We start from the raw sequence: 13,119 nt of genomic DNA, 5'->3' as shown, positions 1-13,119 counted from the left end.
TAGCTATCTCCTCTCCTTGAAAGGCATAAGAGGGCCATTCTCGAGGTCACAATACTGCTCCAAATTCCTTCTCAAACTGTCCTGCAAACACCACTTTGTTTAAACGCAGACTTGACATGCTCTCTGCAGCCCACAAAATTGCCTTAAGGTTCGCTTCTTCTTTGTTTCTTACTCCCGCCATGGAGCTTCTACTATGGAATAATACCACTCCTCTGTCGTTCCTTACAACCCACGCCAGTCCCAGAATTTTTGATCGAGAGTCCCAGGCCGTCGCGATATTACACATGTTCCACCCAGAGGGTGGGGGTTTCCAATTAGGTTTCTCCACTCTGGATAGACCCGCCTCAGCTTTAGTGAACTCGTCCTCTACACTTTGCGCTAATGACCATTCTTCTGAGTCCAAAAAAGCCTTACGCGCGATCTCCACTGGATTCCAAACGGTCCCTTTGAATATGAACTCATTCCTGCTCTTCCATATATTCCAGATTACCCACGGCCAAGCTCTTTTCTTTTCGGTCTCGCCCCTTCTGCTTTTTAGTTCCAGGCAGTAGTTGATGTTTTGAAACACAGAGGTGTCATGGTAACCGTTCTGAGGGTGAGGAATTCCCGTTTCCGCCCACACTCTTCTAGCACGTGGGCACTGAAATACCATGTGGTTAATGGACTCCCCCTCATGTCCACAAAATTGGCACCGGTCGTCAACTTTCATGCCTCTAGCCTTGATGAGGTCTGCTACTGGTATTGCCTCACTGAGGAGCTTCCACAAAAAAATCCTGATTTTCGGAGCAGTAGGCGTTTTCCAAATCATCTCCTTCAGCGGGTTAATGGAAGGAAGCGCGAAGGCCTCAGGATGCAAAGCTCTGGACTTTGTATCACACGCTAACCAATATGCAGATTTGACTGTGAACCTACCTGACTTATTGAATCTCCACACTTGATAGTCTTCTCTTCCCATGACCGGTTGGTTACTCATAAGAATCTCAATATCTCCAGGGGTAAACAGTCGGTTAAGGGTTGCCATGTTCCATCTCCCTTCTTGTTGATTGATAAGATCAGAAACCTTGAGGTTCACCTCCATAGTATTTTGTATCATCCACGGGGCCCTCAACCCTTCTACCTGATCGTTTAACCATCTATCCGACCAAACGAAAGTACTGTCCCCATTACCAATCCTTTTCTGAAGGCCTCTTACCAGCAATTCTCTACCGTGTAGGAGGCTACGCCAGCCAAAAGATGGCATCACTCCTACTGACGCTGAGAGGAAATCCCCATCAGGGTAGTATCTACTCTTTAAAAGTTTCTGTAGGAGGCTTTCAGGCTGCGTGATGAGTTTCCAACCTTGCTTAGCAAGCATCGCTTGGTTGAAACATTCCAAGTCCTTGAAACCCATACCTCCTAAGCTTTTTGGCAAGCATAATTTCCCCCATGAAACCCAGTGTATTTTCCTCTGCCCCATCTCAGCACCCCACCAGAAGTTGGCCATTAGGCTCTCAATCTTGGAGATTAAAGTTTTGGGAATACGAAAGCATGACATAGCAAATCCCGGCGAAGCCGCTGCCGATGATTTTAAAAGGACCTCCTTTCCCCCCTGTGACAGCTTCCTTATGTACCATGATTCTAATCTTCCTTGCGTGCGGTCTCTTAGGAAAGACAGTAACTCCACTTTCGATCCAGAGAAACACTCTGGTAGTCCCAAGTACTTGCTAGCACCTCCTTCCTTGAAGATATTAAAGGCTTCTTGTATCTGCTTCTTTTCACCCTCATGGACCTTTACACCGAATGAAATCGAAGATTTTTGCACATTTATCACTTGTCCCGTTGCTTCACCATAGAAGTCTAAGATTCGTTTGAGGGATCTTGCTTGATAGATGGAAGCTTTGCAGAGGAACAGGCTGTCGTCAGCGAAGAAAAGGTGGTGGATCGAGGGGCCAGAGACAGAGAAACTTAAACCTTCTAGCAACCCATTTCTTTCAGCCACTGCCAAGAGGTGGGACAGGCCTTCGGTGCATAGGACGAACAAGAACGGAGACAGGGGATCTCCTTGTCTAATTCCACGATTCGGAGAAATTAACCCGAAGGGCTGATCATTGATAAGAACCGCATAAGAGACAGAGGAGATACAAGTCAATATAAGTCTAACCCATCTTCCGTCAAAACCCATAGCTATCAGTGGCTCTTTTATGTACGACCATTCCACTCTGTCGTATGCCTTGGACATATCCGTCTTGACTGCCATGAGTTCCTTAGAAATGGTGGGGTGGACCTTCAGCGCATGGACTGCCTCATGAGCCATAAGTATATTATCTGAAATCGCTCTGTCGGCTACAAAAGCGGACTGGTTCACTGAGACAAGTAGCTGCATAAACGGTTGAAGCCTGCGCATGATGATCCTTGAGACAGCTTTATACAAGACTGAACAGAGGCTAATTGGACGAATGTCAGTCATGTTTTCTGGATCAGGAACTTTCGGAATCAAGCAGAGATAGGTGTAGTTCCACTCTACCGGCAACTCTCCTGTTTCAAAAACCCTTATGATCTCCTTTGTTACGTCTTCTCCTATGATGCTCCAGTACTTTTGGAAGAATAAACCACTCATGCCATCAGGGCCTGGGGCACTCTCCGGTTTGATCGAGAAAATTGCCTCACGAACCTCTTCCTTTGTCACCTCACTAAGGAGGGCGGAGTTCATGGAGTCTGTTACCTTTGCCTCCATACTCTGGAAAACCGGTACATAGGATATGGGGTTTGAGGATTTGAACAGGTCTGTGAAGTAATCAATTGCCACCTCGGCCTTTGCCGCGTCTGATCTCTGCTCTACCCCATGCTTGTTTTTCAGCTTTGTCAGTTGGTTCTTTGCTCTTCTATCCTTTACAGAGTGGTGGAAGAATTTTGAGTTCCTGTCACCTCTATATAGCCACTTGTCCCTGCTTTTTTGTCTCCAATGCATCTCCTCTTCTTTGTAGGCTATGATGAGTTCCCTTTTGATCTTATTAACCATAAATCTGCACTGGTAAGGTTTTGATTCAAACCATTCCAGCCTGGTCTGCAGCAGGTTGATTTTGTCTTTGGCATTAAAAATGCGCTTCTTTTTCCACAAACTCATCGCCTGTCTGCACTTCTGAATCTTTGAAGAGACTGAGCTGTTTCCTCTGGAGTTCTTCCAAGATGTTTCAATCTCTCTTTTAACCTCCACACTTAGCAATAACTTTTTATCAAAACGGAATTGCCCTCTATATCTTTCTTGCACCGCACGTAGTTTGACCCACACCGGTCTGTGGTCAGAGCCTCTTTTGTCCATAAAGGTTTGGTTAGAGGTTGGGAAAACCTTAAACCATTCTTTATTTCCAAAACACCTATCCAAACAGCATCGCACCCAATGATCTCCTCGTCTTCCACTCCAAGTGAATCTGTCTCCTTTGGAAACTAGTTCCTCCATATCACAAAGTTCCAGCATCGAGACAAAGGGGAGGAAGGATTCTAAAGATCTTCGAGGGCCTCCTGATTTTTTCACTATTGTTCCGAAGTTCGTTAAAATCCCCAACTAGGCACCAAGGTTCCTTCCTGGTGACCCCAATGCGGTTGAGACGTTCCCAAACAACACTCCTACCATCAGTTGAAGGTTCTCCGTAAATACATGAGAGAAAAAAGGAGAGATCCCCAAACTGAACCAGACAGTCAATCATGTTCTTATCGGAAAATTTGAATTCTATATTAATAGACTTCTTCCACAAAATAGCCAAGCCACCACTGAGGCCTCTTGGGTTTTCAACATGAATCCGGTCATATCCCAACCAAACTTGTAAATCTACTACTACATTCCGACAATTTTTGGTTTCCATTAGAAATAAAATCTCCGGGAAATGGTGTTGACGCATCTCCCGCAGTCTCTGAATCGTCAAGTCTTGAGGCCGCCCCAAGCCCTGACAATTCCAGCTCCATATGCTCATTGGGCATTGGGCAATCCCTCACTTGGGATCGCCTTAAGGCATGGTGCCTTGTTTGTGGTACTGCATTCCTCCTCTTCCCTTAGGCATTTACGTTTCTTACTTCCAACCTCCTGCTTGCCCTCTCTCTTGTTTTCGCTTAGAAGTAGATTCCTTTCTTCTTCGCTTAGTTTCCTTTGGGCCCTTCTCGCTCTAGGGGGTCTTTTCCTCTGGTACTGTTTTTTCCCCACTATCCCGGCAGAACCAGACTCACAGAATCCAGAACTGAAACCCGTTGGATAGTTAGGACAAAAAGAGGAAAAGCTTCCATCACTCTCATCTTGGATTAAACCCCTGGGGGCTTCTGGTTCGCTTCTAGCAGAATGATGATAGGCTGTGATAGCACCCGCCATCAGCTTCCCCTCCGAGGAGATCTTCTCAGGCTCTGAGCGGTATGCATCTTTTTTAGAGTAGTCAAACACCAGTCCCTTTCCCTTGTTGAGCTCTTTAGTGACCAGAGGAGGTGCTTCCAGTTGGAGGACTAGCTTTTGAGCTATTGGGTCACTCTCAGCCACACTGACAGATTTTTTAACTTTGTACTCTTTGATCACTCGATCCTCCCCCGTATCTGCTATCAGGTATCTTCTCATCTCTTCCAACACTTCCTTTGCAATTCTTGGTCTTCCATTTGCAGGGTTTATGCCAACTTGATACTCAGACAACACTCCTTTTAGGGGATCATCATCGGCAAGAACTGGCTTCCTAACCGTAGGGTTTGAGACCACTTTGCTCCTTCTCAGCTCTGCTGCTTCTTGCCTTTTCCTTATCTCCAAAGGACAAAGGTCCTTCTCATGGTTGAGTCTGTGGCAAGTGAAGCATCTCTTCTGAATGTTTTCATAATTAAAATGAATGGTGGCCGATTTCCCTTTAAAAGTGAGCACCTTTGACATCCTGAGCGGGTGAGCTACGTTAAACTTCACATGAACTCGAACATATTCTTGAGTTATTGGCTTCGTAGGGTCATAAGCCACCAGGTCGACTTTACCGACAAAGTCACCCAGGGTGGTTAGAGCCTCAACCGTGTAGTAGTTCACCGGGATGTTGCTAATCCTAACCCACAACGGTATGTATTGCAGGAAATCCTCCGGTGGGTTTTCCGTCCATCTCTCCAGAACGATAGCCCATTCGTTATGGGTTTGAACTCCTTTGTCAAGGACGTCTTGTAGATCATGTTCAGAGTTGAAAATGAACTGGAATCTCTCACGAGAGAGGACTATACCTCTGACACGACCTTCCTTCTGCCACTTACGGGGCAACTGAATGATGAGGGTGGACATTTTCTGACGGTCGGGGTTAAGCAGCCTTCCCATCAGACTGAGCTTGTTCTCTTCCGCTGAGCTAAATCCCGGGAGATCTGGCATCTCGAAAGGGGTATCTTCTTCATCTAGTGACAGTGCCATCAATGCTCTATCCATTGCCAACGACATGGCTTAAATGCTTCCAGATAGGAGAAATAACTCGATTTCAAACACTTTGGTCTTTAAATTCTCTTAACTTCTCAAGAACAGTTGTAACAGAAACACCTTATCTTGTTGGAAAAAAAAACCAAAACAGCCCCAAAACCAAGAAAAGTGGTTGCCAAACTTAAATGAAACGTGTTTAGACCTTCAAAAACACACTGCTCGATGCGCTAAACTCTTTTACCCGTTGAATAAAACTCGATCCCACTCGGGGTTACTTGAGAGAAAAAAACTTCTCGACTTTTTCCAACGTATTATTGGCTTCTCTTCTTCTATGTTCATTTTTAAAATCTATTCTGGTTGATTATCATTAGATTTATCATTTTTACGATATTATAAAGGATAAATTTGAAACTACTTGGAACTTTTATAACCGAACACACTGGTATGTGTCGTCAAAACTATTTTTGTTTCATCAGATGCATCAATCAACCTTTTTGTTTAGTCTGAATCGACGAGTTATATTTGGTGTATATGATGATGATAACATCACACGATTCCCCAATTACTAAGTTACCACCTTCTTATAGCAGCGCACAAGACACAGTTCACAATCGAGACCTTATTGAATGAGCAATGATGGTTGATCCCTTTCCTATTCAGCCTTCTTCCCAGTCGATGTCTTCTTCCTCTTCTTCTTCCCCACCTGAAGCCTCTGCTGCTTCCACATTCAAGTCCACCTTGTAGTTTCCATTTCCTGCAACTGCATTTTTTACATGTTTAGTAGTAATTTGTTTGTTTTAATAATATGATCAACCAACTAGATACTATATGAATTTTATTGTACTTACCTGGAACTGGAGCCACTTCTTCTTCCCATTCATCTTCTTCCTCTTCGCGTTTGGACTTCATACCAACCTGACGATCTGAGGATGTCGAAGCCAACTCACTGTCAGGGGCTACTACTTCGCCTCCAGATTCTTCTTGTCTCTGCTTCTGTGCTAGCTCTTGCTGCTGCTGTATCAGAGCAGCGTAGTAAGCTTTGAAATACTCATCCTGAATTTTTAAAATGACAACAAAAATAAAAAAAATGTATCAAGATTCTGGAAACACGATCCGGAAGATGCTACTGTGGAAATTAAAATAGACGCAAAGAATATCCCTAAAAGCAATAAACAGACCTTCAACAAATCTTTAGCATCGCCACTTTCCATGGCTGACTTCTTGTCATCTGAAAGTTTCGATGAGCCAACATCAACTTTTGCTTCATGTCTCATCTCTCCTCTTTGCTCCTCCGTCAGATTCATTCCTTGCTTAATCATCCACGGAGGCAACACTTTCAGACTAGAATCTCCACCGTTGGACGTGACATCCTCTTTTCCCTCACCAAGGTTAACCTCAACCTAGCCACGTAAGATAATGAAAGGGGGAAAATTCAGTGAAAACTTTGAAGTTAACTTATTCCTCAAAACGAAACTACATGAACCACCAGCTTTTATAGCACAGTATAAATTTGCAGATTGATATGAGCTTCAACATGAGCAAATGGAAAAAGTAAAAAGACAGCCGAAACGTGGATACTAGTTCAGTAATTAATCTTTTTCGATAACCCAGCTGTAAATAGGATGAATGACAATAAGCCAGCCATATCGTTTAACAATTCAGCCGTAAAACAATACTCCCTCTGTTTCATAATAGATGATGTTTTAGAAGATTTTTGTTGTTTCAAAATAGATGATGTTTTGATATTTTTATGTTATTTTTAACTTTATTGAAAACTGTGTAACCAATTAGATGTTGTAGTCATTTCTGTAATTGGTTGAATGATTTTTAAATTATATTTTTAAAACTACTTTTTAGAGAAAAGTAAATTTCTTAATCTTTGTGCACCAAGGAATAACATCATCTATTATGAAACGGAGGGAGTATTATTCTAGTAATTAATCTTTCGCTAATAACTCAACCACAATATAGCTGAGTTTCATGTTAAACCATCCAGTTTCGACTGATTTAAAATAACTCACCGTCAAACATCCCATAACTCAGCCATTCGGTGTTCATTAACTCAGCCGTGGGTATATAACTGAGTCGTGTCTTTACTACGACTCAACCAAATTTTCTAGAAATCAATCCATCGATGATTAAGTCAGCCGTAACGTCAGTACGTAAGTCAGCCGTTGTCCAATAACTCAACTAGATTCATATAACTCAACTCTTACGCGTGATTTACTTATCGTCTTAAATCAGCCTATTTTACTAAGTCAACTATTTTATTATAAGTTAGCCGAAACTTATACATATACTAGCCGTAACGAAAGACGTATTCTTTTACGGCTGACTTAATGAAAACACGGAAGCGTATTCCTACGTGTCGCCGGATTTTTGCTTACGTGGCGTTAAAAAGTAATGGCATTCTCGTAAATACATTTTTTCTCATAACGTGGATAAAGGGCACGCTTGGCATTTAAAAAATAACAGTAATAAAAAAAGATTTGTATGGTTCTGGTCATCAGTCCTAAAATATATAATATCTGAGTCAACTTCCCATCATAAATATTCTCTCATATCGTATATTTATTTAAATAATATAATAATTTTTTTTCTAATCATAAAAGTTTACAATTAATTTGTGTTTGTTATATTTATGTGTGTGTGATAGTATAAATTTTAATCACAATAAATATTTTAAATAAACCCCTTAATTATTATTAAATCATTATTAGATAAATTAAAACAAATGCTATGAGTTGTAAACTTTAATTTATTTTGATAATTAGAGCTGGGCTAAAAACCCAAATCCGAAGAACTGAAAGAACCGATCAAAAAGGTAACAACGGACCCGAACGGAAACTGATTAAGTATTTGTACGGGTTCATATTTTTGGTATCTAAAGAACTGAAACAGACCCAAACTGAAGTATTTTGGGTATCTGAATGTATCCGAAATAGATTTATATACCTAAATATATTACTGATTGTTAGATTTAATGTATATTATAAACATTCAAAATATATAAGATCTCTCTCGCATATATAAAACATACATCCTCTACTCTTAACTCAGATCACTAATCACTAAAACATAATACAAAAATAAGAAACACACATTGAGTGAGGATGAGATTGGTTTGGTGCTGGGTAGTTTGAATGGTGTGGGGTTTGGTACTGTGGCTATGGGTGGTGTTTGTTTAGCGTTTCCGAGTGTTCTGCGTGGTGGTGTGGAGATTGGTTGTTTGTTTGTTAAGCTGAGGAGATTGTTTGAGGAGTTTGGTTCAGAGGATGTTGTTGAAGAGAATGTGGAGTCTTGGTACGCCTTTGGTAGGAAGGTTAGGGTATTTTACGATTTGGGGTTTGAGAGTGAGGAGATGTGGGAGTTGACGTGTTGAAAGTAAGCTTGAAGAAAGCTTGTGGAACAAGCTATCCTAAAAGTATTTGGAATGTGAAAGAAATAGGAAATATACTAGTTTAGGAGTTATCTAAATAAGTTAAGCTAATGAGATTAGGAAATTGATATCTCTATATAAGGAGATGCCAATGTGTGGCATTACTTACGAATTGAGAGAGAGATCTTTGTGAGAGCTTAAGCTTTTGAGAGAGTTTTCTTAAGCTAATAAGAATTGAGTTATTCTTAATGATCTTGTGAGTTTATACAATAATATTGAAACTATATTTGGTATCAGAGCTTGTGACGAGCTTGGGAACGATTGATGTTTTGATGTTTTACGGTGAAGATCCGGAGAGGTGGGTTGAGTGGATTGACGTGTTGGTTGCAGCTCACAACTTCACCGTTTTCAAAACACGAAAGTTTATGTATGGGTTTAATGAAGGTCATGCTCTGTCGTGGTATGGAGATGAAATTTCACAATATGGGTTTAGTAGCTGGGGTGATTTGAAAGTCAGATTACTCAATCGGTTCAATACATCCGCAAAGGAAGAGAAGGAGCAACTGGAACAGTCCAGATTTATGGATATTTTGAAAGAGATAAGTAATCGTTTTGAACAAAGATGGAAAAGAAAAGAGGATAAAGAAGTCTCAGGAGGAGAAGACATTGGAAAAGAAAAGAGGATAAAGAAGTCTCAGGAGGAGAAGACATTGGAATCAGATGACGTAAAACAGGTCGAGAGCGATGACGGAGGGGATGATCTAATTATGTACTCAAATCAGCTGATTCAATATGTGAAGAGTGATATGTTGATTCTAGCTTATCCAGTGATGGTGCAGGAGAAGGATGATCCAGAGACTGAAACCCTTTTGTTCGATGAGGATAACAGCTCAAAGACAGAGATGGATAGTGGTGCCTGCCAAGTGTTCGAGAAAATTCTCAAGAGAAGAAAGAAAGTAACAAAGAAGAAGAAGAGATTAAAAAAGCTCTTTAGTGATATTGAAGATCAGTTGGTAGAGTTTTTAAGCCACAAAGAGAGTGATAACTCAGACATGTTGGGGATACAAATGGAGAACACAACCAAGAGACAAAGAAAGAGTTGGTTGGAGTGGAGTAAAGGGAACTGTCACTGGGTACACACTCGGCAAAGGTTAGACAGAAAGTGGATGCTCATATTCAGAAAGAAGAAGAGAAAGAGGAAGAGAGAAATCAAAGTGCTTTTGGGTGTTGAGAATAAGATAGAGATTGTAAAGAGTTACCAGAGAGGGGAAATCGAGGAGTTAGAGAAGCTCTTAGTCAAAATGAATGATACTATGGAGAGTTTTACGAAGGAAGAGAAAGCTGTGAGAGACATGGAGGACAAGAAGATGGAGTCGAATGGTTCAAAACAAAAGATAGAATTGAAGCTCTACAACACGATGACGCAGCAGAAGGAAGTTTTGAATCCAATCAATCTTGAGCTCATGATCAATCCCGGCAAAGTCAGAATGTATGTCTGTGGAATGACAGCCTACGATTTGAGACACATCGGCCATAACCGCGCTGCCGTTTTCTTCGACGTCCTATACAGATACTTGAAGCAATTGGGTTACGAAGTTAATTACGTCAGGATTTTCACAGATGTTGATGACAAGATAATCAAACATGCTAATGAGAATGGAGAGAAGCCGTTAGATTTGAGTAAACGTTTTTGCAAGGAGTATTGGGTGGATATGGAAGCTATTCAGTGCCTACCTCCCACAGACGAGTATTATCTCCGCAGCCATATTGATGATATTATAATCTATATTGACAACATTATCGAGAAAGGCTTGGGGTATGCTGTGAAACGAGAAGATGTGTTCTTATCTGTCGAGAAATTTACAGACTATGGTAAATTGTCGTGTCAACTGCTGGAACATAAATGGGGTGGCGAGCAAATTGAGGTTGATCCTAGAAAGCGTAAACCTGCTGTTTTTACATTATGGAAAGCTGCAAAACCTAATTGGGAAAGCTCGTGGGGTCAACGAGTAAAACCAAGATGGCACATCGAGAGCAGTGTCGTGAGTGCTCATTATCTGTCTCCGAGTTTCGTAGTTCATGGTGGTGGTGCAGATTTGAAATTCCCACACCATGAAAACAAGCTCGCTCAGACATGTTCTGTATGTGATGATGGTGGCATGAGTTACTGGTTGCATAATAGGCATGTAACTATCCATAACGACAAGATGGCGAAATCAAAGAAGAATCTTTATGAGTTTATTGAGAAAGAGAAGGCAATGGTGGTACAGATTGATGCAATAGGGAAAGAGAAGATGGTCAAGGAATCTGAGCTCGAGAGGTTAATGAATGAAAAGGTTTCAGTTGAGAAACAGATGGAAATGTTCTATGTGCAATGCTTGGATAAGGAGAAGTCGATTGGCAAGTTGTCTCGGGAGAAGATTGAACTTGAGGAGCATTTGTTGCAAGAGGAGAAAAGGCGAGTTGAGCTGATTCGAAAGATTGATGAGCTAGTGCGTGTCGAGACCAGTGAGAAGCTTCAATGTAAAGTTGGAGAGATAAGGATGCTTGAGCATGTTGAGCTCGAGAGAGAAAACTTGAATGATGCACTTGATGAGGAAAAGAGACATGGAGAGGATCTGAAGGCAGATGTTTCAAAATCAGAGAAGATGATTGAGACAACTCTAGAAGAGTTTGAGAAGATTAGGATTGAGCGTGAGAGTTTATCTACAGTAAAGGCTATCCTGGAAAAGAAACTACAAGATCTCACAAATCCCATTAATGCTCTAAAAAAGGAAGTAAAATCTGCTGTAATGGAAGCGAAACACAGCTTGGTGACACTAAAAGGTACCGCATCCGATGTGTCACAATCAGATAGTGAGCAGCAGAAGCAAGAAAATGGAACAAAATCCTATGCCTTGGATTTAGTATCAATAGAGAAAGCATACGAAACCGAAGAGGACATAATCGAGGAGATGAAGAAAGAAGCTAAGTCAATGAAGCTATCAACAGAAGAGTACCACAAGAAGAAGAAAAAGTATGCTAAGAAGCTCGGCCATAACTGAAAAACTAGAGTAGAGAAAGTCCCATGTATCGTCAGTGACTGGCCTCTCGAAGAACATGAGCTTAAGGCCTTAGAAGCTCGACGTGCCCGTGCTCTCCGGGAGATTGAACATAAAAGGAGAAAACTTGGCTTGGTTGAGGATGATAATAGCAAGACAGAAGAAGGGTATGAACATGAGAAGAAAGAGGATAACGTAACTAGAGTTGTAAATGGTCGTGATGACTCAGAGAAGGCTTTCTACAAGGAACTCTTCTATCACTCTAGGTTTCATGGTACACTAGCTGATATCTTCCTACGAGACACAGATCTCATCTCAGATTCTCGTGGAATGGTCGCATTTGTAGCCACAATTACTACCACTCTCACTGGTTATCTCTATTACATTACTGCTTCACCTAAAGATCCTACTTATATAATGGCACCAGTCTTGATGCTCCGTTATGCTCGTGACGAGTTGAAAATGATGGCTCCCTACATTGAAAAGGACTGGGAGGTGAACAAGTGCAAGGTTAAGGAGCAGAAACTTGAGTCTAGGATGTGTTCAAGCTTAAGGGGGAGAATGTTGAAAGTAAGCTTGAAGAAAGCTTGTGGAACAAGCTATCCTAAAAGTATTTGGAATGTGAAAGAAATAGGAAATATACTTGTTTAGGAGTTATCTAAATAAGATAAGCTAATGAGATTAGGAAATTGATATCTCTATATAAGGAGATGCCAATGTGTGGCATTACTTATGAATTGAGAGAGAGATCTTTGTGAGAGCTTAAGTTTTTGAGAGAGTTTTCGTAAGCTAATAAGAATTGAGTTATTCTTAATGATTTTGTGAGTTTATACAATAATATTGAAACTATATGACGGGTAGAAACAGATCATTGTTAATGGAATGTTCAGAAGAAGCTCTTGTGAACAAGACTGATTATTTTTGTAGATTTGGTATTGGGAAAAAGGAAGCTGCTCTTTTGATTCTACGAAATCTTGATGTTATTAGTTTTGATTTAGAGAAGCCTGTGATCTCAATTAAAGGAGTGCTGGATTGAGTGAGGACGAAGTGGATGCTCTTTCTCTGAAGCACCCTCACGTTTTTGGTAGAAACAAGATGAAAAATCTGGGTTTTTAGTGGGGCAATTGTCAATAATAGCACATTTTGAAGTTTATGTCTCAAAAATAGCACTAGAAGGAGAAAGTCACAAAAATGACATTCATTAAAGGGTAAAATATCCTTAATACTCTTGGTTTGAAATTAAATAAACAAACAAAAATAAAAAAAAATAAATAAAAAAAAATAAAAAATTTATAGTTTCAGATTATATGTTT

The 13,119-nt window shown here is 40.8% G+C and overlaps 3 protein-coding genes across 3 annotated transcripts; 1 reads left to right on the top strand and 2 right to left on the bottom strand.

The window, feature by feature from the left end:
- Window positions 1-3,943: 3,943 nt before the first annotated feature.
- LOC125579262 lies at window positions 3,944-5,410 on the bottom strand. The gene has a single exon (XM_048743235.1). The coding sequence runs from the start codon at window positions 5,408-5,410 to the stop codon at window positions 3,944-3,946; it is 1,467 nt and encodes a 488-aa protein (XP_048599192.1).
- A 376-nt stretch (window positions 5,411-5,786) lies between these two features.
- On the bottom strand, window positions 5,787-7,422 carry LOC125579261 (ABC transporter F family member 4-like). The gene is made up of 4 exons (XM_048743234.1): window positions 7,408-7,422; window positions 6,565-6,786; window positions 6,235-6,439; window positions 5,787-6,146 (listed from the first exon to the last, which is right to left on the bottom strand). Exons 1-4 carry the CDS (start codon window positions 7,420-7,422, stop codon window positions 6,043-6,045), a joined length of 546 nt encoding a protein of 181 aa, XP_048599191.1. The 3' UTR covers window positions 5,787-6,042.
- LOC125579333 (cysteine--tRNA ligase-like) lies at window positions 6,772-12,474 on the top strand. Its single transcript, XM_048743368.1, has one exon. The coding sequence runs from the start codon at window positions 9,098-9,100 to the stop codon at window positions 11,807-11,809; it is 2,712 nt and encodes a 903-aa protein (XP_048599325.1). The 5' UTR covers window positions 6,772-9,097; the 3' UTR covers window positions 11,810-12,474.
- Window positions 12,475-13,119: the final 645 nt, after the last annotated feature.

Source organism: Brassica napus, chromosome A10, assembly GCF_020379485.1.
Source record: "Brassica napus cultivar Da-Ae chromosome A10, Da-Ae, whole genome shotgun sequence".
In the NCBI taxonomy this organism is placed as follows: Eukaryota; Viridiplantae; Streptophyta; class Magnoliopsida; order Brassicales; family Brassicaceae; genus Brassica; species Brassica napus.
Note: the sequence above shows the minus strand (reverse complement) of the source record. Positions and strands in the feature narration are given on the sequence as shown.

Bases quoted from the DNA above. Each gene is read 5' to 3' on its own strand.
- LOC125579262 (XM_048743235.1), bottom strand. From the start codon at position 5,410: ATGTCGTTGGCAATGGATAGAGCATTGATGGCACTGTCACTAGATGAA.
- LOC125579261 (XM_048743234.1), bottom strand. The intron at 6,440-6,564 runs GTCTGTTTATTG...TTAAAAATTCAG, and splicing joins ATGCTAAAGATTTGTTGAAG to GATGAGTATTTCAAAGCTTA. The intron at 6,147-6,234 runs GTAAGTACAATA...TAAAAAATGCAG, and splicing joins AGAAGTGGCTCCAGTTCCAG to TTGCAGGAAATGGAAACTAC.
- LOC125579333 (XM_048743368.1), top strand. From the start codon at position 9,098: ATGTTTTACGGTGAAGATCCGGAGAGGTGGGTTGAGTGGATTGACGTG.